The sequence below is a fragment of the Candoia aspera genome, chromosome 11, assembly GCF_035149785.1.
Source record: "Candoia aspera isolate rCanAsp1 chromosome 11, rCanAsp1.hap2, whole genome shotgun sequence".
Classification (NCBI taxonomy): Eukaryota; Metazoa; Chordata; class Lepidosauria; order Squamata; family Boidae; genus Candoia; species Candoia aspera.
The window spans coordinates 1074843-1101946 of NC_086163.1; the positions used below are offsets into that span (position 1 = coordinate 1074843).

Consider the following 27104-nt stretch of genomic DNA (forward strand, 5'->3'; position numbering starts at 1 on the left):
CGAGGAGCTCCTTGTCTCTGCGTGCAGCGGGAGAAGGTTCCACAGGCTCGCCGGCTTGCCTTGTTTCCACAGCTGACAGGTTTAGTTCATGCACGGCTTATTTTTGGTAATTGCAGACATGCAGAAGGAAACCGAACAAAGCCTAGACATAGACTTAACCGTTTTTGTATGTTGAACCTTATGATCTAGCTTTCTTTCTTGCCTTGCTCTTACTAATTGATTCAATAGCTGATTCCACCAAGTCACCCCACCTATGCTGCTGTCAGGAAAAAGGCAGCCTGTATTTCTGATTGGCAGAACAAGGTGTCCGTCATTCACATGACGAAAGGTGCACTTCCTGCCTGGAGCAACATCATCTCAGCTGTGGCATCCATTCCTCTGAATTGGGAGCTGTCAGCTTTGGGAGGTTTCTGGGATCCTCCAGTCAGTAAAGGCACCTCAGACTCTGACCTTTCTGCCAGTCAAGCTGATTCTGAGAGTTCAGTTGATGTGCACGTTTTTAGACAGTGTCATTTTGTTTGTTGAGCATACAGAACCCTAGGAGGCAACTACAGGTCTCTGCTGTAGCCCATCCCTACGTTTACATTTCCCATGCACTTCCTTCCTCTCTTGTTAACCACATTTTTGTTTCATTCACGTGCTGTGAATGTGGCTTTTATTTTATACATTTATTTAAGAATTGGCATTTTCGCTTTCTAAGAATGGATATTGCAGCTGTTTGGTGCAATATAGCATAGAGAACCTCTGTCCACAATTTAGAAACATCTGAATATTTTCTTCTAAATCTACTGTTGGCTTTTATAGAGAGTTGTTTACTAAGAAACTGAAGAAAGCTTAGACTAAATTTTGCAGGAATACAGCATCTCACAGATATTTCTGGAATTCCTTGGTTTTGGTTATTTTTGAATTATTGTTACTGCTGGAAATAAAGTCCTAATATATGCTTAGCACCAATGTTATTTTTAAGTCTTAATAAAAGTTGTTTCTTCCAGTTGTTAGGCTGCATGCTTATTGCTAAGATCATTACAGTCTTCATTTTATTAATCTTGACAAATTAGATCCAGATTGATGCTGCCTGGGATAAAGTTGTTGAACTGATCTGGCCCAAGTTACACCTTCATCCTGGGGCTGACTGGGAAGTCCATGAGAGTGAGAAAGGTATCCCAGCTGTTTTAGGGACACAGTGGCCCTGGGCTCCCTCAGCAGGATGATGAGCTAAAGGTGTGTGAGCCAGAGAATCCACTGAGATGGTTTATATGCAAAGGGAAATTCTTAGGCTAATACCTGTTTAAGTCATGCGCATGAGAAGATGCTGGTTCACTCAACTGGAGGCTGCTGAATAGCTGAACAGTTGATGGATTTAAGAAGTGGCACACACTGCATGTTTAATCACAGGTAAAAAATACACATCTCAAATTTGTTATGACCCTTTTTTCCATCCATCATTCAGTTACTTCCTCAAGGATGTTTTGAGGCTTTAGAGGTGATAGAAAGGTAGAGCTTGTCCTGAAGGCAGGCAACAGATCATAAGCAAGGAGACAGTTTGCAGGAAGCAAACTTAAGGTATGAATCGGTGTTCTGTTTAATAGTTAAGGTTTGAATAAACTGCAAGGGAAGGTAATTGGATACAATGGCTTTAAATTCTTGGGGAGAAAAGTATCCTCAGAGGTTGGGAAATCCCACAAAAGATGGGATGCTAAATGCATAACTGCAGATAATTTCCACAAGAAGCAAAATGGGAGAAATCTAAAGAGGCCAATGTGGAGCTCGCTCTCAAATGCTGAAGAGAAGGGACAAGGAAAAGGGAGAATTACACAAGGGAGTCTCCAGGAACTGAAGGAACTGTCAGAAAAAGTAAAGCTCAAAATGAGTTGAAGGTTACAAGCGAAAGCACATTTTTAAAATGTAATATTAAAAAAAAGACCTTTGGTAAGTTAAAAAGTCAAAAGAGGGTGCAGGTCTGTTGGAAGTGGTAAAGTGGTAAGAGGTGATGGTGAGAAGGCAGAAGCCAGAGATTCTGCATCTGTTTTCTCTCAGGAGAAGCTGATCGTGGTTATGCCACTGTGGGAAGGAGAGAGCCTGCAGCTTAGGATAGACAAGGGGAGGGTAAGGGAGAACGTAGCTAATTGAACTGAATTCGGGTCTCCAGGGCCAGAGGGATCGTCTCCCAGGACACCGAAGGAGCTAGTGAAGGTGGTGGCAGAACCAGTCCCAGTAATCCCTGAGAAGTCCTGGCGGACTGGCAAGTCCTGGCGGAGAGCCCACGTCGTCCCCGTCCTCAGAAAGAAGGTGAAGGAGGACCTGGGAAGCCACAGACCCGCCAACTTGATTTCTGTGCTCGGCAAGGTCTGCAAACAGTTTACCAACACCATGTTTGTGAGCACTCGGATAGGCGTATTACAAGTAACAGGAGCCAGCATGGGTAGCTTGCAAATGAATTGTGCCAGATTAACGTTACCATCTTGATATACTAGCTTAATAGATCAAGGCAATGCCTGTAGACAGTGTACCTGGACATCCACATAGCCTTTGAGAGTGCACCGGTATTCTCCATCAAATATTAAAATAAACACCAGGTGACACTACAGTTAAATGGACTCCCAATTGGCAGAACGAGTGCACCCAAAAAGCGCTCATTAATAGCTCCGGTTCAGCTGGGAAGAACATGTCAAAGGAGTGCCACGCTCTGCCCTTGGCCCTGTGTGGTTCAACATGATTTATTAAAAAATGTACCATTCTCCTCTGTCCTGGTCACAGCCCATTTACAATATTAATACTTAGTTCTGGGCCCCACCATTCAAAAAGGAGAGTGACAAATTGGAGAAATTTCAAGGTTATGAAAGAAGGTCTGTGGGGAATAGTAAATTATCTGAGGATGATTAGCCTACAGAAAAGATGGCCAAAGTGAGAGATGATAGAAGTTGCCACACAGAAGACCAGAACCAAATGATTAAAACTACATGAAAGGAGGTTCATGCTGTCACATGGGGAGTTTAGATGTCTTCATACAGAGGCTGGGTGGTCTCCTGTCAGGGATCCTGTAGGGTTTGGGACAAGATGAGCTCTGCAGCCATTCCCAACTCTTGATTTTATGACTGGAAAGAGACCTTGCAGCAACAATCAAATCCAGCACTTTCAGGGTATCCCAAGTTCTAGAGCTCAACCTGGCACAAGATGGAAATGCCTGTGAAATAACCAGGAAAATTCCCAAGTACCCTCTTGAATCCTATCCATTAGATCTTACTGGGTCCACTGCCCTTGTGGAAATCCAGGGAAACATAAGTGTGCAGTTTAACTAGGAAGTGATCTGACCACAGCAAAGATGTCAATTTCATCAATTTTCAGATCATGTCTCATCTGTTACAAAAGAAATCCATATCAAACACCTGCCCTCCCATGTGTTGGGGGCCATGATTATTTGCAACAAGCCCATGGTCACAATAGAGGCCAGGAACTCACATCAGACTCCTCCCCAGGGCATGGAGACTGAAGTGACTCAAGACTAAAAGTGTGACGAGTCCCAACACCAGCCCCAGAAGGATATCCAGTTGCTTATGGAAGACCACTGCAGGGCAACAAAGTGGTCAGTACACCAGCAGCTGCTCAAGCTTGACTCTACGGACCACTTCCGCTCATAGCACTTGCATTCTGCCATTTCCGGGGCAATGACTCCTGTCCCCACAGAAGTCTCATGTACAACAACAGCCACCCCTCCCTCCTGGCCTTGGCTTGCTGCTGCTGAAGGACTTGAATGGCAGGTAAGCTGATTTCTCACAGGGCTACATCCCTGCCCCTATTCAAGCAGGCCTCAAAAACACCTGCCAGGTCTCCACACTTGTCCACCCACAAAAAAGGAGCACAGACCTGACATTTTCCAGCAGCAGCAGAAGACCAAGGCCCCCAATACTGTAGCCACCTGGGCTCAGGATCTGAGCCACTGGCTTAAGAAGGGACAAACCTTTTTTGTAGGAACCGGCATCCCAAGAAGCATTAGCTGGTTGGTCCCCCTCTCCCCCATTCTCTCACTGTGGGATGGGGGCACCTTTGGCATTCTCTGGCTCTCACCCAGAAAGTGCAATTTAACAACCCATCTCTAACCTGATACTGGCCCCAGTGGATCAATTGATCTTCTGATCCAGCTTCAAAAGGGCTCCTGAAACCTCTAGCTGTTGAGCCCAGTAGCTGGAAACAGCCAGAGCAACAACCCCCTGGTCTCCTGTCCTCTTTGTTAGTGCTCTCAGTCGTGTATTTTATGTATGCATGCATTTTAATTAAGTTTAATTTCAAAATGAAAAAAGAAACTTCTAACAACTGCAGAGAGATAAGCCCAAGACTTAAGTTTTATTAAGGGTTCTGTAAATATTTCCCAATAACAAAATGTGAGAGTGATTTAAAGTATCCTTTTTTAATCAGCAAGTTAATGCAGCAGCTGTATTTCCAGGCAAAAGGCAGGGTGAACTGAAAGGGAAGCAGAGACACTCACTAGCCACTGGCTGGGTAGCGACTTCTGCCAGGCCAAAGGCCACATCTCAACCTCCCACCTGGCCACGGCGCACAGATGGCCTTCGGGGGACACAGTGATGTCATCAGAAGAAATGAGCCCCAAACCAGCTCATACCGTTTTTGGGTTGGGGGGTCCAAGAATCACAGTGGGAGTGGTCTGCTTCCCAGAAGCTCCCACGCTCATCTGAGCCAAAGGCTTTCCACCAAACCTCAGCAATTTTATTGCCAAATCTTGGTGAACTTTAGGCTGCAAGTGGGATGGGGATATGGTTTGGGTCTGTCTTGCCTGAACCACTGTCTAGAGCCAAATACCCTAGACTGGGCATGACTGAACTGCGAATCTGAGTGTCAGATCCATCAAACGTGCCTGGGGGCAGCTCCCATCACAAGTGACCAGACTGCCGTCACGTTGCTGTTCTTGTGTTTTTTGTGAGAAAATGAAGGAGAGGGGACGACAGGAAAGGAGGGAAGTGAGTCTCACAATGAAAAGAGACCTGCGTTGCAAGTCAGAATAAAACGTGTACTTAGCTGCCCCCTGCAAGGGGAAGGCCACAAAATAGACAAACCCTTCCCCTCATGGATGGAAGCCCATCTGTCATTCAGACTTACTTCAAGCCACTTCAGTAACTTCTCGTAAGAATGGCCATCTGCTTTAAAAGGCGCTGAATTCAGCAAGTCAGCCACAAACTCCTTTGCTGTGATCTGCAGCCGCTGTAAGAAATGAGGTGATTCAAACTCCAGAGCCAGAACCTGGCCCACGTTACTGCCTTGCCATGCTGAGCTGGGTTGAGAGCCCGCTTTTGGAAGTGGGGGCTCAAATGCCAGAAGCCCACCATCAAGCTCTTGGCCTTGGGGCAAAGAAGGAGAGGCTAAAGCTTGCCACCCAACCTAGCAACAGCATCCCTCGGCCCAAGAGCAGCAGATGCCTTCTTACCCACAGCCTCTGGACCAGAAGCTCTACTCTGGCAGTTGTTTCTTTAGGATCCTTCTGTCTTATGGAATCCAAGATGACATCAGTGAGGAAACAGTGGCACTTCTGGGCATAAAAAATCTCTTCATGTGTCAATGGAAAGCTCAGAAAAACAATATCTACAGGAGGAAAGAAATTATGACCCTGATCACCTCTACTCTACCCAGCTCCAAGCTCTGTCTTCTTCACCCCTTTCAGGTATTTTGAGCTGGGAACAGAGCACAAGACATCCTTCCTGCTTTCCCTGGAGCAGGGCAGGGTGCTTTGCTCAGACAGGAAAGTCCCTCTAAGGCAGGGTTTCTCAACCAGGGTTCCGTGGACCCCTGGGGTTCCACAAGAGGTCACTAGGGGTTCCCTGGGAGATCACGATTTATTTTAAAAGTATTTCAAATCCAGGCAACTTCACATTAAAGAGGTAAGTTTCATTCTTTATTTTTAGAACACTGTTAATGCCTATATACAGGCCTACCCATGTAACAAATATAATAATTTTTTAACTTCTGGCCTGTGTTTGAGCCTGAATGTGCAAGGGTTCTGTGAGGCCTGAAAAATATTTCAGGGGTTTCTCCGGGGTCAAAAAGTTGAGAAAGGCTGTTCTAAGGAGATGGGTAATCGAGGGACAGGTGAGCTCCTATTCCAGCCAACGTGGTCAAAGACAAGGGATTGGGACATATGTATCAAAATTACCAGTTTTGTATTGGATTACCAGTTTACCTTCCCCTGAGAGAAAGTGTTGCTTTGATAAATTAATGTTGGGGGGAAAGGCTGAGGTGGGTCGACAACCAGGAGATCATTGGGACAGGACTGAATGTCTGGAATCATTCCTGGAATGATTCCGGGGAGATGTGTCCTACCGTCCTCTTGACCATTTCACCCTTCTCAAAATACACTCACAGCATAATAATCAGCAAATCCAATGCATAGTTGCATGAGTTATTTTAGAGTCAGCGTCTTGATGGGGAGGGCAGGAAATGAGATTTCAAAATTTCTTTCTGGATGTTAAGTGTGTACAGCCTGCCCTAGGAAGTTCCTTTCTTTCCATTCCAAAATGCACACATACAGAGCTGCAGTAAAGGGCATACCTTTGTCCGCTGGTGGTGCCAGGGCACAGGCTAGAGTAAAGTCTTCAACACATGTGCTGTAGAGAATGCTGCCTTCATGAAAAACACAAGAACCATCGCCCGGCACAATCGGAGGGTGCTCGACCTTAAGAATCAAGCCCCTTGCGTCAAGGGCTTCACTACAAGTAGCAGTTTCTTCAAGGGCTGTCCCTGCAGAGAATTGTGCTGAATGGGGAAAAAAAATCCAATGCATGATTTGAGCGAGGCAATGCATCTATGACTACAGTACAAAATCTCAGCCACCGTATTTTGCATGCATATTTGTGGGTCCCCAGTAGGATTCAGCTGACCAAATCAGGTCTCCCCTAATTAACTCTGCTTTTGCAGCAAGTCTCCAAGGCAGTTATTGAACATCTTATCAACAATCCCTAAAATATTTCACAGGTTGGCCCCATGGGGGCTTACACTTGCAAAAATGTACAAGGAAGCAACATTGATATTAGAATCAGAGAATCATAGGGTTGGGAGGGACCTTGGAGGTCTTCTGGTCCAACCCCTGCCCAAGCCCAAGGCAGGAGTCCTCATGCCATCTCGGACAAATGGCTGTCCAATCTCTTCTCAGAAACCTCCAGCGACGGAGCACCCACAACTCCGGGAGGCAAGCCGTTCCACTGCTTCATAGTTCTCACTGTCGGGAAATTCCTCCTTGTTTCCAGGGTGGAGCTCCCTCTGATGAGCTTATTAAAATACTATAATTTTAAAAAATACTTTTAAAAGCCTAATTTGTTTACAGAAGGAACAAGCAAGAAAACAATGAAAAGCCTTTTTACTAGTAGTGTGTTAAGAAAATAAAGGGAAGTTCCTTGGACCCAAGGCGGCAGTGTTGACTCATATAATGCCTGCCTTCTTGTCTGAAAACAATCTTGGATACATTTGCAGCAAGTGCAAGGCGTTCAGAACAGTCCTTGAAGAAAACGATTGGGAGGAGCGAAGCAGCAAATGGACACACTTCAGAAACTGAAAAAGGACCATGGATTCTTCCATTCAAAGGAAGAGAAATTGACAATGGCAGCAACTCTTCAGTAACTGGAACGAGCCCAGTTGCCCAGACATAAGAGACATAGAAGATAACCACCCAGAGTCCCCTTTTCGAGAGAGATGGGCGGTGATAGAAATTCGATCAATCAATCAATCAATCTCCACTGGAACTCAGAGACAATTTTCAGGCTCTTGTAAATGAAACGAGTTCTGAACATTCAGGGGAGGAGAAGCAAACAGGATGATGGGAACAAAAGTCCTGAAGTCACAATGTCAGATAAGACTTATGCACTATAAAAAGTAGGTGTGTTACTGAAATAGGTCCTCTTAACGTGCTCATGGAAAAACCAGAAAGAACACTGGCCTCTGTTGTGGTATATACACTTATGCTCAGAGTAAAAAACCAAGAACGTGAACTCTGTGCTAAATATGATTTAATGGGTACAATGCAGACATGATGGAATGTTATCCATGACTGATAGACAGTAATTGAAGGACAGCATTTATTCAAAAGGGATAGAAGTAACAGAAAGAGAAGAGCAGCTCCATTGCTGCCAGTTGCTTTGCACGCCTGCCGTGGAATTGCTACGCGCGTCAGATTAACTGCTGAGAGCAAACCCGTGTCAGCTTTCGCAGCTTTGCAGACAGAGAGAATCGTTAAGCACATTCCTTCACAAGCCGTTGCAGCCAAGGACCGGCTGATAGGACACCTGGTACTGGGGCCATCACAACTGCATATAATAAGGTACATTCTTCCTTGGAAATCCAAGTGAATAAACTTGGCAATGCCATAGAGGGAATCTGACTTAAAATAAGTGGAAGAACAAATAAAAGCAGTACCAACATTAGGATCTACTGTTGCCCACCCAGCCAAAGAAATGTGGATTATAACATGCTGTTTCTTCAAAAAGTCTTAATGATGCAGATTTAATTGCTCTGACATCTGCTGGGATACAAACTCTGCCAAGCATGATCCTTCCAGGTAATTCCTCACTTGTCTTGCTGACAAAACTCACAGAATTATTTCAGGAAGCAAAGAACCTTTTGAGAACAAATGGTTCTCAAGCCTTCGTTTGAAGGCATCCGATGACAGGGAGCCCATCACTTCTCATTGTCCTTAGTTCCGATGTCAATCTGTTCTTCCATTAGGAAGCTCTTTCTCACATTCACTTGGAAATTGCCTTCCTGTAGCTTAAATTCATTATTTTGTCCTGCATTTTAGAATGGAAACGGTCTCCATCTTCTTCTGCATCCTTTCAGGAGCATGGGGAATATGTGAGGACTCTCCCTTCAGCAATATAAAGGCAAGCTGGTGGCCATGTCAGCATACAAAGTGGAAAGGTCGCAGAACCAAAGGCACCACGATTGCCATCTTCCCTTCTTTGATGGCCCCACTCCTCGTGGAAGTGGGGATCAGTCAGTGAAAAGATTCCCCAAACCAAGGGCAGATGAAAGCAGCCAGCCTGCTTCAGGGAAGGGCCAAGTAGTCTGTCCCGTGGGGCAGGAAGAAGCAAGAGAGGCAGCACTGCTTCCACCTAAAGGCCTTTTCTTGAAACACGGGTGGTGTGGAGATGCTCGGGTGAGGGCTTCTTACCTCCCTTCAGTCAACGTGTTCCTAGATTTCTTGGGAGCTTGCCTCACTGGGGCCATGTCTGACACCGAACCCAATTTGGTAACTGTCAGCCTTACCAGGCAGACCAGACAGGAAACACGGCCAGATAAGCTAATTCTACTTTATTGTAAGGCTACGTTAAGAGAATCTTGCAAGTCTGAAAGTACAATTCTCCCCCATGTCTCCTTTAGAGCACGAGAACTTGGGGGGGGGGTGTCTCTCCTGAGCCTCTTGCTCTGCTCTGCTCACTATGCTACACTCCCTCTTATCTGCCTGTTCCCTAGGCAGCATCTCTTCGTCCCGTCTCCCAAGGTCATTCCCACATACCACTATAGTATCGTCTGCAAATTCAGTCAGCATTCCCTCCGAGTCTTCATAAAAATAATGAATGAAAGTACCGTAAGGTACCCGGGAATGATCCTTGTGGCATCTCACTTGGTTTCTGCAATGTCATCAGGGACTGCTGGGAGCAGAGCACTCTTTCAGAGAGGGCTTCCAGCCATCCATCCATCCGACATGCCACCCCAGTTCAGCACAGGCTGTGGTTTTTGTCACATGCTCCACCAAGGCAGAATGGCTAGGCAAGAGAAGTAAAATCAGCACAGCACAAGGGGAAACTCTCCAGGGCTGACTTCTCCCAGCTGGTGATGAGCCTTCCTGACTCCTTGTATACAGGGTGTGTGTTTGTGTGTGTACAAATATAGGGCACACTTGTTGATCTTCTGTAGCTGAAGGCAAGGCTAGTAGAAACAGGAGGGAGTTAATTATCATCTTCTCAGAGCAACAACGATGAAGTTATGCAACCCGCCCCCGGCTTCATAATGAAATAGCTGGCAACGGCACAGGCTTCTCCCCATGAACTCAGGTTCTCTTCCGGGGAAAAGTTTATTAACAGAAAACAAAGGTCCTTCTTCCCCCAGAGGGCTTCCTGATGATGCACTCAAAAGCCACGTGGGAATTAATGGAGGAGCACTGTGTGGTTGTTTACATAAACATCCATCAGGCTGTTCCCTTTTGGGATAAGGATGTTTTGCAAAGCACAGAAAAACTGAACAAAGCCACAAGCCATGAGACGAGAGAGCGAGACGCTGTAAAAATCGATTGCGTGCAACGCTATTCACTGTGCCGTGCTGTGCTTCTCCAGCCTCAGGCCTGCACCTACGGTCTGGGTCACCCGGGACAAACATGCATTCCATGCCCACTTTGGCACCCCCCCCCCCCGTTGTGGCCCTGCCTAGCCTGCCTTATGCCTGCCACGTCGACCTGCGGCTTCACGCAGGGCCTCCTGCTCTTTAAACTTCTCTCCCATCTTTCAGAGCCTCTCATCAGCTGCATCCAACCATTCGCTCCTTGGCACTTACCTTCCTCTAAGCCCATTCACTCTTCTTTCATGTATTTGTTTTGCAATTTGAGCATTATTCATTCACAAGTTGGCAGCAAAGAGTTTGAGTTTCATGTTATCTCTTGGCTACTTGCTCCACTGTTTACAAGCTGACCTCACAGTGAAAAATAAAACACTAAAAATACACACAAGCAACCCAAAGAATTGAGTTTTTCAGTTGCAGTTCTGAAACTGCGGGGGGGTGGGGGTCAGTGTTGTGCAGATCGACCGGATGACTGCTTGCTCAATCCTTTACAAAGGAGAAAAAGGCTGGGTGTCCCAGGGATCCAGAGAGGGCGCAGGGCAGGTGAGGCGGCCTGGCCTGCAGGGGGCAGCCCCACGGGAAACCCGAACAGCCAGCTGGAGCCATGAGGGTGGAAGCTACACCCAAGACAGAAATCTATTAGGCCCTTGAGATTCTGTTCTGTGGGTTAGCCTATAGCTTAATTGTCACTGGTAACCTTTATATGTGAAGTTTATTGTATTGGGGCCAGCTGAGTTCTTCTGTGTGTCTCCATATTATCATTAAGTTGGAAGGGACCACAAAGGTCATCTAGTCCAGCCCCCTGCTCAGTGCAGGATCCACTAGACCACCTCTTGCAGCTGACCAGCCAGACAAATAGCGCAGGAGAACTTGTCCTGCCATGTAGCAGTCTGTTCCACTGCCAGACAGCTTGTAGAGCTAGGAAATTCCTTGTGGTGTCTGGTCTGAACCTTCCTTGTAGTTTTAAGCCACTGGTTCTGGTTGACTCTCTGGGCTCTTCGATCATTCCTCACAGAGCTTGACATCCATGCCCTTGGTCTCTTTCCAGTCATAAAATCAAGAGTTGGAAACGGCTACAGAGCTCATCTTGTCCCAACCCTTCAGGATCCCCTCTACGATCTCTGACAGGAGACCACCCAGCCTCTGTATGAAGACATCTAAACTCCCCATGTGACAGCATGAACCTCCTTTCATGTAGTTTTAATCACTTGGTTCTGGTCTTCTGTGTGGCAACTTCTATCATCTCTCACTTTGGCCATCTTTTCTGTAGGCTAATCATCCTCAGATAATTTACTATTCCCCACAGACCTTCTTTCATATCCTTGGTAGCTCTCCTCTGAGCTGTGACAGTCCCTACACGGCACATTGTAGATGGCTCCCGTCTTTCCTTCTTGGGCTCCGGGGTCTTTGGGTTAGCTTAAGGTCTTCTGGAGGGCTCTGGCTGGTGTGTGCGCTGCGGTGATGCCGTGTGGTTGCAGCGGACTAAGGGTTGTTTCCGAGGTGTTTCTGACGTACGGGAGCGCTACCCTATTCGCACATTGCGCTGGTTGTGTTGCGGTGAGTTGAGGGGTCAGGCACAGTCTGACAAAGTTGCAGTGGCATCCGTTTCGTTAAGAGGATGCTGCGCAGGCGGTCTGCTTCCTCGTTCTGGCGCTCTGGGTGGCTGCCGGGCATTTGTGCTCGTCTGAATAATGTTCTCACGCAGCTCCTCTTGTGGGAGGTTGGGCTGTTGCTTTGGTGACGGAGCACTTGGCTAGCATGGGTTGTTTTTCGATAGACTTGCGCTTCTAATTTGCCGTCGTTTCCTCTGCTGATGAGGATGTCCAGGAAGAGTGGTTTGTTGTTGTTTTCTTCTTCCCTTGTGAATTTTATTCCTTTGAAGATGTTGATTGACAAACAAGCTCAGAGAGCACCGAGGACTCCACAGTTCAGCCCTGAGCTACATATATTCTCTTCTATTTTATATTCCTACATCTTTTATTTGTTAATTTTGTAACTCAGAAGAAAAGACCAAGCCTCCCTCTATATTCTCTTCCTTCTTCTTTCTCTGCCACTGAATTTCCCTCTCTGTTTTTCCATTGTTATTCCAATGTATCTTGGCATTACTAGATCATTCCTTCACCACTGAAGAGATTAACTTTCTTATCTAAGAGACTTGTTGAGCTCAGCAGATTGACCATCACACAATCACAAGGTTTTTTTTTTCCGTTCAGTTGTGTCCAATTTTCCAAGTTTGCCTGGACAAGTCCCTGCAGTTTTCTTGGCAAGTTTTTTTCAGAACTGGTTTGCCATTGCCTCCTTCCTAGGGCTGAGAGAGAGGGACTGGCCCAAGGTCACCCAGCTGGCTTGGTGCCCAAGGCAGGAATAGAATTCACAGTCTCCTTGTTTCTAGTCCGATGCCTTCACCACTGCACCAAACTGGCTCTCAATCACAAGTATATATTGCTTAAAATTCTTCCTGCTTACACTCAAGACTTTTATTAAGTGCCTCTATCTCAATAAATCATAAATCATCAGGTACAGCACTCTTCTTAATCACTGTTAACAGCTCAACCTCTTGAGCTCCAAAATCTCTTCAGGATATTCCCTCTTTCATTGTTTCTACGTTTCCTCTCCTTTGTTCGCATTGTCATATTGATTTAACATTTACCTACGTAAACTCTTATAGGGAGGAAGCTATAGCTATAGCAAGGTAGAGAGAGATTTGTGTGCTACACTTCTCCCAATTCCAGAATTTAAAATAAAGTGTTCTTCAAATTTCCTTAACACCTCCCAACTTTCAATCAATGTGCTCAGCCTCTGTTACTACATATTTCTTTTGTTGGAAAATACTATTTTCTCCAGCATTCAAGGTAGTATTTTTCACCTTGGAAAACTGCAACTGGATCATCATTCTAGAGTAATTGCTATGTGTAAAAGAGGCAGACCCTTGTTATATGATGATAGGGGATTAACTCTGTGGTCTTTCTCTCATGTTTTCATTTCTTTTTGAAGTTTGAAAGAGTGTGATTTAGTATTACACAGCAATTTGAACTACTCCAAGGATCATGACTAACTGATCAAGAAGTTGGTCACTAATGCTTCCTTCTGAGCAGGATGCAATGAAAAATGGAATGGTTTGGGGAGAAAAAGGTTTACAAGCTCTGCCTACAACTTCTAAGAAACCCCTGATTTCTGGGATAAAGAAGCAATGGAGAACAGTCCCTTATTCTGGGTCAAACCTGCATCACTTGAATTTACTTTGCTAACTCATTTACAAGCAGCAAGTCAACGATTTCCACTCACCTTTCTCTTTCTGGCCACTCTGTTCCTTAAGGACAGCATTTTTCCCTAGTGGGTGCATCTCCTCAGAACTGCCTGGTTCATCCATCCTTACAAGCCAGCCCTGGGTAGGCGTGGTGCCCTGCCCGCAAAGTCCAGCTCTGGGCAGATTTCCTTGTGCTCTTGGTGCAACTTGGATGACCACATCGTTACTAGAGATTCCAAAGCAACTGGCAGGCGGCACCCTCCCGTGCGCTCTCCTTTTAGATTCCTCGCTGGCCCCTGGCCCCTGGGGAGCTCCGCAACACCTGCAGTGGGCCATGTCCCACCCTCGCACAAGGGAAATGAGCTTCTGAATGGGAGGATCACTGTTGTCCAGCTGTTTGCTCAAAGTGCCTTTTGCTCCTCTTTTCTTGGGGGGGCTTCCTGGCTGTCTGAAAAGGCAGGTGTTTCCCCAGTCATCGGAGGACCTGTAGGTTTCCCAGGGATTTCTTCGCTTTGCTCCCTTAATTGGGGAAATGCTAGTGTACTTTGCATTTTCTCTATCACTCTCTTCCATATATTGTGGTTCTCTAGTTATATTCCAGTTATTGGCACACTGATCTAAATCCACAGCAATATGCAAATGCTTCAAAAAAGAAAAGAAATTTCCCATCAAAACAGGATTTATTTATTTATTTATATATATGATCAAACCGCACCCATACTTTTTCAACTGGACCAGCCTTGTGTTTTAATTGGGCGTTGCATGCCAGGTTTCCTGGGACAGCAACAGGACTTGTAGATGTAAGATAAAATAACCAAATGGCAGTAAAAGCAGCAAAGTTGCTCAGGTAAGAAAGGGGAAAGCAGCATTGAAAGGCCGTATATGAACATCATTAAAGCTGATGATACGTGTAGAAACTTGCTCTGTCTTGCTGTGTACTATACTACTATGTTCTAATTAGAGAAAAAACTGTTTTGCTCTCTCTGGAATAGTATTTTGTTTGTACTAAAATAGTTTATTTTGTTTAGCCTGGCATTAACTTTTGTTCTGACCTGTGTTTAAAGCTGCAAACTTTTTCACCATATTATTGGAGGAGGTTACTTTTTTCTGCAGTGCTCAGAAATGAGAAATGGGGGGGGGGGACAGTATAAATCAGGCCAAGAATTTTGAAATCCACCAAAAATTTAAAACTGGTATTCTAAGGAAGCCATAGTATCTAGTAAGTGATTTAGCTTTTTTCCTGTATCTAAAGTTTGAATTCAGGAGCATGCAGAAAACATTTTTCCAACTGGGTGTAAAGACATGGCATGATGGCATTGCTCCATTAACAATGGCACTGATTTATATGTTTTAATATAGATCAGCATTTTATTGCATTCTATGAGGAAGAATTGGGTAAAGAAGTGAAGGTGATGGATTCCTTAGAAGAAAGCGATCTTATTACCCTTGAATTCACATCAAGGGATGAGGAATAGAGGAGAGTCAGACCTGAAGACTGCATTTTGATGAACTTTGATATAAGATAGGTTGGATTCGATTACTTGAAATCATGAAGCAAAAAAATGTCCAGCTAAGATGGGAAACTCCATGAAATGAGATACTGAAGATGCAATCCCAAACAGTTCCTACTAAAAAGAAAAATGAGAAATATCTGAAGTGATCAGTATGGATTCACCCAGAGTGTTTTAAGATTATAAAAAGAAAAAGTGGCCTGTGTAAGAGATGGAAGAAGAGCTGTATCCAAAGCATGGCAGTGAAGCCATTAGTGGACAGCTAGGACTACTGAATGGAGCAGAGCTTAACACAGCAGAGAAGCTGTGCACAGAAAAAGAATATTATCTTAAATAGCTTTAATGAGCATGTTAGAGAAATACAGGTTATTGATCTTACACACTCAGCCCTCCCAAGCATAAAGAATCACACACTTAGACAAAGTAGGTTTAAAAGTAAAAAGAGTCTTACTGATTTTATTCTTGGTTCAGTTACATCCATCTTCAGTGGAAAAATGAAGATTCTTTGTTTCTTCTGTTCCCTAAACTTAATGAACTCTTAGCCCTCATCGCTGCTAAGGGCTGCATGCAGATAGTGGCAGAATCCTTCCCTAGCCCAAGCATGTGGCCATAATGGAGGGAGAGAGCAGCATGCTTGCTGCCTTCTCAGTCGGTAGGAGGAGGAGGAAGAGAGAGGGAGGGAGTGGCAACAAACAGCTTCCTCGCACATAGAGAATTGCATCATGGGATCAACTCATCTATATGCTAATGAGGTCTGCTGAGGTCTGATCTGTTAATATCTCCAACAGGCAGAAGCTATAGAAATGTCAGAAAGGCTAAAGCACATGTTTGGTTTGGGTGACAGGGTGGGGGCTGCAGAGAAACAGAAGGCCTTTGGACTTAGAAGGATACCACCTGAGATTTGGGTGGCATGGATATTTGTGGGATGATAAAGCCAAGGTTAATGTGCATTTAAAAACCCTTATGTTAGATGTGCCATACGGAGAATAAGGAATAGATGCAAACACAGGTTGTGCCCCAAAATTCTTTTGTGGCTCTCAGCACTCTCAGCATTTTATAGACAAGACTTATTGTGAGATACTAGAATTTTGTCAAGGGGAATGTAAAATGAAATCAAGAGAAGAACTGGAGAGATATAATTGACAATGGTTCTCTTATTTACAATTATTAGAAAGATTTAAAGTAGATAAAAGAATTTATGGTTTTGAATATTTTAAAACTGAGTTTGAAATAGAATTGTGTAAAAATGTTGAACATGTAACTGCTAAAATGTATCAACTTTTATTGAAATTTGAAACAGAAGAACAAATGAAAGAAGGTATGATAAAGTGAAATTAAAAAATGGTTATAATATACAGATGAAATAATGAGAAAACGTGTGGTTAAAAGGATCGAAATTTACATTATGTTATAATCTTAAAGATAATTTTTATAAAACAATGTACCGTTGCTATATAACACCAGAAAAATTATCTAGAATGTATAAAGATACTTCAAATCTATGTTGGAAATGTGAACAAGAAGGATTATTTTATTCTATATTCAAATACATACACTGATTCAGAGAATTTTAAAGATTAATATACAATTGAAACCAGAGGGTTTTCTTTTGGAATTGATGGACAAACAGTTGGAAAAAAGTTGTGGGACTTTGTTTTTGTACATGACAACTGCAGCGAGATTGTTGTTTGCACAAAGATGGAAAGATTCAGCACTGCCCACAATGGAGGAATGGCTGGTGAAGATGATGGAACTTGCTGAGATGGCTAAATTGACTTATTTGATCAGAGAAAAGATAATATCTACATTTATTGCTGACTGGAAACCCCTTATGGACTTTTTGCGTAAAACAAAAAAATGAGCTTATGATTTATTATGATTTATTTTATTTTCTATCCCGTCTTTATTATTTTTATAAATAACTCAAGGCGGCGAACATACCCAATATGCCTTCCTCCTCCTCTTTTCCCCACAACAAGAACCCTGTGAGGTGAGTTGGGCTGAGAGAGAGTGTGTCAGCACCCAGCCGGCTTTCATGCCTAAGGCCGAACTAGAACTCTCAGTCTCCCGGTTTCTAGCCCATTGCCTTAACCACTAGACCAAACTGGCAGTGGTTTTGATTATTAGACAGGATAGATTATAGAAAGAAGAGAGTTAAGTTGTAACCATCGGGTAAGAGGTAAATTTACAATGGTACTTATAACTGCTCTAAAGAACATCAGAAGCTACTTCTTTGTATCTTTTTCTTTCTTCTCTTTTTTCCTTTCTTGTACTTTCAGCTTTCTTTTTTTCTTTATCTTTTCTTTTTCTTACTTTGTATTAGTTTCTATCTTCCTTTCTAAAGATCTTTATATATACATATGCAGTATGAGTTCGTGTGTGTGGTATGGGTGTGTTTGGGCAGTATGTCAGAAACAACAGGCAAAGAGGCTGTAGATCTGTCATGAGGAGAAAGGGGTTAACTGGGAACAGGTGATGGCGAGAAAATGTTTAACTCATATTTTATGTCTGTCTCTCTTAGTAGAGGAATAAAGCCCTACTGATCATCACTGCACCACTAATCCCTTTACTAAAATGTGTTGAAAAAATACAGGACAAGGATACAGAAATCACATCAACAGGGTTTTTTTCTTAGGTTCCTTAGGAGAGACTTTCTCAGTCTCTTACAGCTCCTGTGTGAACTGGTGAGGGGGCTGTTCTCGTAATTGGCAACAGTGGGATATGCAGCTTGTTAGAATATGAATAGCAATGGAAGATAAATATTGAATTCACACCAAGCATTGTACTTAGAGAAAACTGGTACAAGACGTTTTATTCCTGGTATATCACTCCCATATTGACTGCTAAAATGGGCACTCCATTCTCTAAAATTGCTAGAAATGTAACCACCAGGTTGGATCATTTTTCCATATTTGGTGGCAATGCTGTAAAACTCAACAATTTTGGTAACTGATGTATAATATAATGATACAAATTCTAAAAGCTGACTTTCCTTTCCAACCTATTTTTAATTAAATATTGCTAAACTTTACATTCCCTTTTTTTTTAATCTGTTCAATTGTGTCCGATTCTCAGAGACCACCTGGACAAGTCCCTGCAGTTTTCTTGGCCGGGTTTTTCAGAAGTAGTTTGCCATTGCCTCCTTCCTAGGGCTGAGAGAGAGGACTGGCCCAAGGTCCCCCAGCCGGCTGCCTGCCTAAGCAGGGACTAGAACTCCTGGTCTCCAGCCTGGTGCCTGAACCACTACCCTGAACTAGCTCTCTACATTCCCCTAAAGCACACCAAATTATCCTTGCACATGGTAACTGCTGCAAGGTTTCTTTACACTTTCTATTGGAAAGTACGTACAGTTCCTTCTGCAGAAAAATGGCTAATTAAGTTCTGGGAGGACACCTCGATGTCCAAACCAACTTAGTATCTCAAAAGTAAAGATGGCACAGAATATAAGTGAATTTAGAAACCATGTTTGGATTATAATTCTTTATATGAGCTTGTACCAAAACCAAAATATGGGTCTCTTAACATAAAATCTGAATATTCCATCCTTCAATGATCAGCAAAATGAGGATAGATGTTTAATTGCTTGGATAGAAATTATTGTAATTCTTAACCTCATTTTATGATTTATCCTGTGCTTATCATTGCTGTTGATATTTATAAATTACTTGGATTTTAACAATGATCTGTAGTTATTTAAAACTAAAGAAATATTGAAAAATTTAATGTAATTCTATGATGCTTGTTTTATTTCTTGCCTTTTTTCTCGTTTGTATTCCTTTTCTTTTTCCTTTTCTCATAATAATTAATAAAATATAATAAAATATTTTATTGCAAATTATTTCATTTGCATCAATTTCATAATTACATAACTTGGATTTAACAGGCAACTCGCACTGCTTCCCCTGTATTGCTGCTACTACTACTACTGATGATGATGATGATGATGATGATAATAGCAATAATAAAAAGTAACATTACATCTCGAGGGACTTCATTGGATCCAACTTCCTTCGCTGATATTGGAGACTCAAGGTTTCTAAATTGATAAGCTACATGTTGAATTTCCCGCTGTTGTACCCATAATCTGGAACACAAACATTTCACATCCTTTTTAAGAAATACTTTCTGTGCCCCAGTAATGTAAATATTGGTCATTGTTAATCTTTTCCTATTAAGAGTCAAGAACAGGGGGAAACTATGTGAAGAATTTATTTTTTTCTTTTACTTAAAGGGCAGGAGAGAAAGGGTTTGAGGGGCAACTTGCTCTGTCCCTTCAATCAACCTTCATGGTAATTTCTAGGCCAAAGCCTAGGCTAGCCAACTTTGCATGTTGTTCACATGCCCCCTGCCCACCCCCCCACCCCCAGGCCTCCTGAAACGCTCTGCCTGGAAGCAGGGCAGGGCTTGTGTTCAGGGGGGAGTCACTACGCCAGGAGGCAGCCCCAGCCTCTCCCTCCTCTTGGACAGCCACTTGGCTGTCTGCTGGCTTTCTGTACCTCCCTCTCCATTTTTTGCTCCTCTTCACCCAGTCCTCCTGCTTCTTACTAATACGCTGAATTTCATTTCCTCTGAGCATCAGTGGGAGATGCACACAGAATCAAGAAGACGAAAAAATACCTGTACATGTCATACTGGTGAAGCGCCTCCAACAGAGAAGGGATCTGGTATTCTACTACTTCCTGGCACAAAAGCGACCATTCCCTGTCATTGAGGGGGGAAACCAAATCATTTCAAATCAAATGTACTAATATCCCCTATTAACCTCTGCTAAAATTAAAAAAACAAAAAAGCAAACGATCACTTTGATGATGATTGTACCATTGACATATAGCTGAGCATCACAGAGAACATGTTGCAGTTCCATCTTCTCACCCAGGAACGGTACTTGATTCTTTTAGAGTGTCTCTGCAAACACCGCCTGATGTCCCAACAAAGCCATGGCAGGGACTGACCACAGACAAGTTGAGTGGGACTATACCACCATTTGAACCTCTACTGCCCAGCACACTGACTATCCTGGCATGGAAACTATTCCAGTCCTGGAGTCGGCAGGAGTTCATAACTGTACACTGTGCAATTATCTGTTAAAGTCTGAAAAAGATTACAGAAACAGTTGGAAAATAGCCACCCTCTGCAACTGCCTCAGTTATCTGTGAAAAGAACATTCTGCTCCCTAGTTTCCAGGAAAGCCATTTAAATGAACTGTAATGTACTTAATGAACTCTAAAATAAATTGAGCTCTAAAGTGAAAATAAGCCATTTGCTGAAATTTCGGTAACCTTATCCTTTCAACAAAGGATAACTAAGCATGGTACCGAGAATAACTGACAGTAACAAATTAAATCAGTTATAACATCACAATATAAGAAGGTTTCAAGCCAAAAGGTCCATGACATATAATAATCATATTAATTTCTAAACATTCAGACTGGCACCTAAAATTTATGAAAAAGCAGCTTTTTAAAACTTTAAGTGATCCCTTTCAAGCATAAAGCTGGTGGGTGTCAGCTCCAGAGAACAGGAGCCAGGGAGGAAAACCTCCGGACCATGACGAGGCTCTTCTAATATGCGGCAGAACCAAGGGACCCTGGCCGGTAACTGGGTCAAGCACATGGGGGGCTTTTCAAACAACTGGCATAACTGGCTGTGCCCATGCACCCTCCATCCAGACCTGTCTCTCAGATTCACAGTCGAGGCAACGACTGATGGAGCAGAGGCAAAATAAAGGTGGTCTGGAATAGTACGTGTGCCAGCATTCTGGACGCTGACCAAAAGGCGAGAGGAAGTCTCTGGTATCCCGGCCAAGATGTACTGAGCGTGACCGCTATGCTCCTCGTGACTGGGGGGGCCTGTAACTGGCAGCCTAAACCTCAGTGGAAAACAGAATGGGGAGGTTTAGGAAAAGCAGGGTGGAGCAAAACCATCTATGTCCTATCCATGACCCATTTAATCTGAAATTGGATTTGCAGCTGGATGTACAAGGTAGTGAGGCGTTCCAAAACCAGGAAAGAAAGAGGGCAATAGGATGCATCTTCAATAGGTCTGGAAGCTGCATACAAAAGGCTACAGTATCGGTCTGTGGAAGCACAGGCAACGGTCCAGAAAATCTGGCAGCCAGTTTCTTAGTAGCTGTGTGAAAGGGAGAAAGCCAGGCGGGCTCTCCAACGACAGAGACGGGGCTTCCTGGTGATGACGATTGGGATCCAACTGATCACAGGGAAGCTCTGAGTGGCCTGCAGTTTCTAAAGAAAACAGGAAGCTCTTAAGATAGGGAAGGTTGGGAAGCATCCAAGAGCAATCATGGTGGTAACTGTACTTGGCAACAGCAAGCCTTACGTTCCAACTGCTGGGAAACAACACTGAAAGAGGCAGTCCCTGGATTGACCCAACTGGCTGTTCTGTAAAACAAAAGGTAGAGTGTGTGCAAAGCAAAAAACGTGTTTTGTTCCATGCACAGAGAAACTTGGCCAAAGCAAAACCTGGATCAGTCAAATGGATCTGGGTTTCAGCTCAGGCGAATCCAGAGGCACACCTTGTCCCTCTCTCATCTCCTCCTCTGCATGGCCTGTGGGCCACCCCTGCCAACCTTTCTGCGCCTGTCTCCCCCAGCCCTCCCTTAGCCATTCCCGCCTTGGATTCAAGCCCATCTCCTTGACGCCTTCCTTTGTGGCTGCCCAAACTCCCCTCCAGGAACCCACTTAAAGGACCTGACGTGCCCCTCCACCCTCATACACCTTTCCTTTCACATGCTGTCCCTCTGCCAGAACACCAAGCACACATGACTCCCTCTGTGGATTGCCCAGGAGTGCCTGATCTGTGTATGAAACACCCCTGAAACAGGCCTTCCCTTTGGTGTGATCCAGCCAGTTTCTTTCTCCACCTGTTCGAAGGAAGATGGAACCACATAAAGAAGCCATTGTGACTGATTGAGCTTCTCACGGAGCTGGGATGTAAAGGGGTTGTAACCAAGGAGTAATGATAAGAGTCGGCGTAATGATGCGTTCCTAACCACAATTATCCAAAATGATGGAATACCTATACCACAATGCAAGCTCTGTCTTCATGTTTGTACCGTGATGTCACACGCAAGTATGCAAGATTTCATCACTTGTCCCCCTTCTACAGGCAATATAATAGCTGGTACTCATCAGGATGGAATCAGAAATCAAGCCCAATTAAGAAGAGGCTTGCAAGCAGATGCTGAGAACAAAATTCCCTTTGTTCAGGGGAAAAAAAACACAAAGGAAAGGGCACAGAACTGCCTGGAAATGATGGTGCAGCATTAAAAGGTAACAGAACAAAGGAAAAAGACCTTTATTCACAAGGGTGTATGTGTGTTCCACCTGGGAAATAGAACAATATAAGGGCAGACATGCAACCTGGAACAGATGAATAGGTCTCCCAAAGCTAGAAGAATCAAACCCCAGAGAGTAAAGAAATCTGCAGTGTAGTTCTCGTTCAGCGACCACTCATTCAGTGACTGTTTGAAGTTACAATGTTGCTGAACGAGCGGACTTATGACCATTCCTCATAGTTGCAGCTGTCACAGCATCCCCATGGTCATGTGATTGCAATTTGGGCACTTGTCAACTGGCTCACAATTACAATGGTTGCACCATCCTGTGATCGCCGTTTGCGACCTTCACTGTCGGCTTCTGACAAGCGAAGTCAATGGGGAAGCTGGCAGGAGGTGCAAACAGTGATCATGTGACCATGGGGCGCTGCAAGCCCATGGGATTTGCCTAACAATGGCAACCGGAACTGCCACATCTGCTGTCGTAAGTCGGCATGGTCACAGGACGTCACGCTTCATGACCGTGTCGCTTAGTCATGGAGTTGCCAGTCCCAGTTACCATTGTTAGGTGAGGACTACCTGTATTTAAAGCCAGCTTCTTATAGTATGTTAGAATTCCTTCAAAATGAATGAGATGCCAGAAGTCTTAGGATGGGAAAATGCTCTTCTTGAAAAGAAAGTGGACAGGAAACTCCTTAGCTTGGTTAAGCTGACACCCAAAATTCCAGAACAGATCATTATACCTGCAATCATCTGAAACAGAATGAGGTAACAAGGTGTTGATGAACTAGTATGTGCTCAGACAGAATACAGCACGTCACACCAATCACATCTCCTTTTGTGAGAGTTACTCGATTTGGAAATTAAAGAATTCTCTGGAAGTTGTTCTGTGGAATCTTGATTTTGCAGAGTGCTCGATAGTGTTTTCCAAAGCTCATTAAGGTTACCTATGAGGAATTATTAAAGCAACCGGGCAGAGGAGAAGACCGACAGCAGACTTCAGATGTGGACTGCCACATGGAGGAGGGAGCAGACTTGGTGGGCACAATCAAAGCCAGTGGATTGAAAGTACAGGGCAGTAGACCCAGGTTAGATTAGGGGGACTTCCTGACTGTGGAAACTGTCCACCAGCGGAATAGGCTACCTCATGAGATGGCATTTCGCCTTTACCTAAGATCTTCAAGCGTTCAGCAGATCCTACAGCGAGTAGGAGATTGGACCAGACAACCTCTGAGGTACTTTCGAACTCTGATGCTATGAATGTAGATTTCAACGGAACATTACGAGGAGACAGCAAGAGCACTTCACTGGGATGCATTCAAACAGAGGCTGAATCCATACTGAACAGAAAGCTAGAGTCATACCCCAAATGGCCTCTTTCACATGCAAAAAAGTTATGAAAAAAACGTTATCTAGGTGTGATGTTTTTCCTTGACTAACATGATCTGCTTTGAACTTCCAACTCAAGAAATAACTTGTCCTAATGACAGCACCTCCTCCCAAAGAGCTGAACACCACCAGCATTTGTGACCACGGTCTTCCTGTATTAGATCTGACAGTTCCTCAACAAAGTCCTTTTCCTTCGTTTAAAGAAGTCTATGTTGGGCAGGCACACTTCTAAGGAATCAGCTGAAAAACTGGTGGGTTTTGTCTCCTTTTAGGCTCCTATGTAGTCATACAGCTAAATCAGTGTCACTTGATACAATTTCCCTGACAAACGGTGCGCCTTAATCTGCGCAGATGAGTTGCGGAGCCTCCACAGACACTTAACGTTCCCTCCACTGCTCTGAGAAGATGGAATGTGCTGGCTAGACGTAAAGCGAAGGCTGGCCACGAAAGCCTTCTCTGACCACAGTCTCAGGCCCAGAGGTGGCTTAAGGGCCAGGGAGCTGGAGCCGTCACATTAAACCTCCATATTCATGCATATACACATCCCATGGATAAGGAGCAGGAATCAGGAAGGCCTGTGCCAGCGGGGAAAAACTAGAAGTTTAGTGCTGCTGGCCCACCCCTGTATGTTTCATTCCTTCTCCTTAAATGTTCGGGCTTGGTGGAACAAGGAGTTAGGAGTCCCAAGCACATGAGAATTGACTTTTCAGAAGCTTCCACTTCTTGTCTGTTTCTGGGGGAAATGCCAGCACCAGCAGCACTAGTGTTTCCAGAATAAGTGAGGCTGGTGAAACTGGTACTAGCAACAGCAACACTAGCAACATCAACAAACTCAGTGGCATCCTTGAAGCCAGCACGCAACGAGTGGAGCAGGAACCAACTGAGCATACTATGTTGACTGGCAACTAGCGTGGCAAAGCATAGGAGGCGGCTGCTCTGACTTCTATAAGGCTGGCAGCAGTTTAAGCCCTTCGGTGCTTTGCCATCACCCCCAGGGGTTGAAAAGGTTGATCTGAATTCCGGGGGAGTTTTTTGCCTGTGGGGACAGACTTGGAGAGTTGCCCTGAGGAGCACAAAAGGATTTTGGTGCAAGGTGTGTGACGCCAGGCGAGGGGCACTTGGTTCATTGACAGGCCTCCTTGCTTAATCGGGAGGCCCTCTATGGCTCTAGCTTGTTGCCCTCCATGCCAAGCTTGAGGCTATATACCACTGGGCCTACTTTCCTGGACTTGAGGGCAATGTCCCACCCAACTACCTACCTATTTGGGACTGCGATCCTCTTCCCACTGGGTGGGAAAAGGGGATGGGGACGTGGTCTGTTTGGATTCTGGTGTCACTTATCACAGAGACCCGACACCTCACAGGCTACTGAGTGCTGAAGACAGGAGCAGCCAGGGGGTGCTGAAAGGTCGAGCTGACCGCAGATGTCTCGTGTGCGATTAAGTGTGGTGCATGGGACAGAATGGGTACCTCTGACCTGAAAGGGGGGAGCCAGGGTGGGAGGTGGCTGGGGGAGATGAGAAGGCAGGCAGAAACACTGAGATGGTGACCAGCAGAGACAAGTATGGCAGGATGAGAGGACAGGTCATGCTCAGGGATACTGGGTCTGCTGTTTGAGAGCCCTCTGTCGGGCCCTCAGCTTCCACTCTCAACTCCTGGTTACTGGACCCTTGGAGGCCCTGCTCTTTGACTGTGGCTGGGTCAGTCCACAGTCAGTCCTCTCTCAGCCATGCTGACCTGACACATATGACAGACATGGGTGAGATGAGAGGAGGGTGCTCCCCTCTCAGAACTATGCCCATCCAGGTTTCAAATTTTGCATCAGATGAGAGTCCAGGGAAGGGGTGTGTGTGGCTGTTGTCATCCTAGGTTGTTGCAGATGAAGGCTTTGTTTCACAGATGGCCCGATGAGATGCACTCTGGTTGTAACTGGACCTTAGTTGGGGCTGTTGCTGTGGTACTGCCCTCCCTGCTGCCCAGCATCATCCCTGTCTGAAGTGCTGGATTCTGTGGCTGGGCTGGCAATGGAGACCCCAAGACTATGGATTCTCAGGGACTGCAAATTTTCCTGTTAGCAATATTGCATCTGGGGCAGCTTAGGAGTTCATGGCAACCACGGACCTGTCATTGGAAGAAGATGCAGGGCAAGTCTGATTGAAACAGGTCACAGTCCATTTTCAGTATTGCCATGTGGCAATAAGGGCAGCAAAACATTAGTATTTCTCTGTCATTATTGCATCTGCTGATAGTTGTCCAACAATCCTATTTAAAGCAACTCAGTCCCTGCTGCGGCGGGGGGTGGACCACAAGAACATCTGCAGGACTGCTGTGAAGAATATTATATCTGGTGGATAAAGTTGCTCTGATTTGCTCAGAGTTGCACTCCAATTAGGCAAGTCCAGCTGAGGTGCCTGGGACACAGACTTACAGAACTATCTGGGATGAGTTTGAATCTGTGACTCCTGAGGAGGTGGACTATCCTTCAAACTGTGAGGTTGGCCACTTGTTCATTAGATTCAGGCCCTCCTACATTGTTAAGGCTGCCCGGGAGGTGACCTGTAGTTGGGTCCATGCAGTGGTGTCAGCTTCTTTTGAGGGAGGGGAAGGTGCCTTCACCCTTAGAGGTGATGGTGTGCCCCCTCCTCAAGAAGCCATCCTCAGACCGTGATTTTGGACAATTATGGTCCTGTCTCCAGCCTTCCTTTTTTAGGTTATTGAGAAGGGGGTCAGGCAGCAGCTGCAGAGGATCCTGGAGGAAGCAGATTATCCGGACCCATTTAAGTCAGGTTTCAAGCTGAGATTCAATATAGAGACAGCATTGGTCATGCTTGCTGATGGCCTTCAGCAAAGCCAGGATGGGTGTGGTGCATCCATCTTTGTGCTCCTTGATCTCTCAGCAGCTTTTGATATCCTCATAGTATCCTTTGGGGTTGGCACTGTGGTTTGGTACAGTGTTTTTCTTCCTTTCTCAGTGGCCAGCTCCAGGTGGTGCTGATGCGGGAGAGGTAGTATCCATGGCCCCTCACCAGTGAGGTCCTCAGGGCTCAACATTCTCTCCCCTCCTGTTTAATATCTATATGAAACCACTGGGTGAAGTCATCCTGCATTTCGGTGTTCAGTATCATGAACATCAGGATGAATCCCTGCTGTACACTTTGACCTCAGACAGGTCAAATGATGCTGTCAATTTTCTGTCCCAATGTCTGGAGACTGCAGGTCTGGATGGGAAGGAACAGATTCAGGCTCAATCCTGCCAAGGCCAAGTAGCTGGGGCCCAGGATCTGGGGCCCTTTCATCTTTAATCTTGGATGGGGTTATACGTCCCCCATCCAAG

General features: G+C 44.8%; 1 protein-coding gene across 1 annotated transcript in view; it reads right to left on the reverse strand.

Annotated features, from left to right (window-relative positions):
- Positions 1-4326: 4326 nt before the first annotated feature.
- Positions 4327-27104, reverse strand: part of KCTD19 (potassium channel tetramerization domain containing 19) — a 37864-nt gene continuing 15086 nt past the window's right edge. Inside the window, exons 10-16 of the mRNA XM_063313072.1 lie at positions 19705-19788; positions 19066-19171; positions 13615-14218; positions 6556-6759; positions 5438-5592; positions 5113-5214; positions 4327-4458 (exon numbers count right to left, since the gene is read on the reverse strand). Coding sequence (XP_063169142.1) covers positions 4345-4458; positions 5113-5214; positions 5438-5592; positions 6556-6759; positions 13615-14218; positions 19066-19171; positions 19705-19788 — 1369 coding nt within the window. The 3' untranslated portion in view covers positions 4327-4344. The remainder of the gene's footprint in view (positions 4459-5112; positions 5215-5437; positions 5593-6555; positions 6760-13614; positions 14219-19065; positions 19172-19704; positions 19789-27104) is intronic.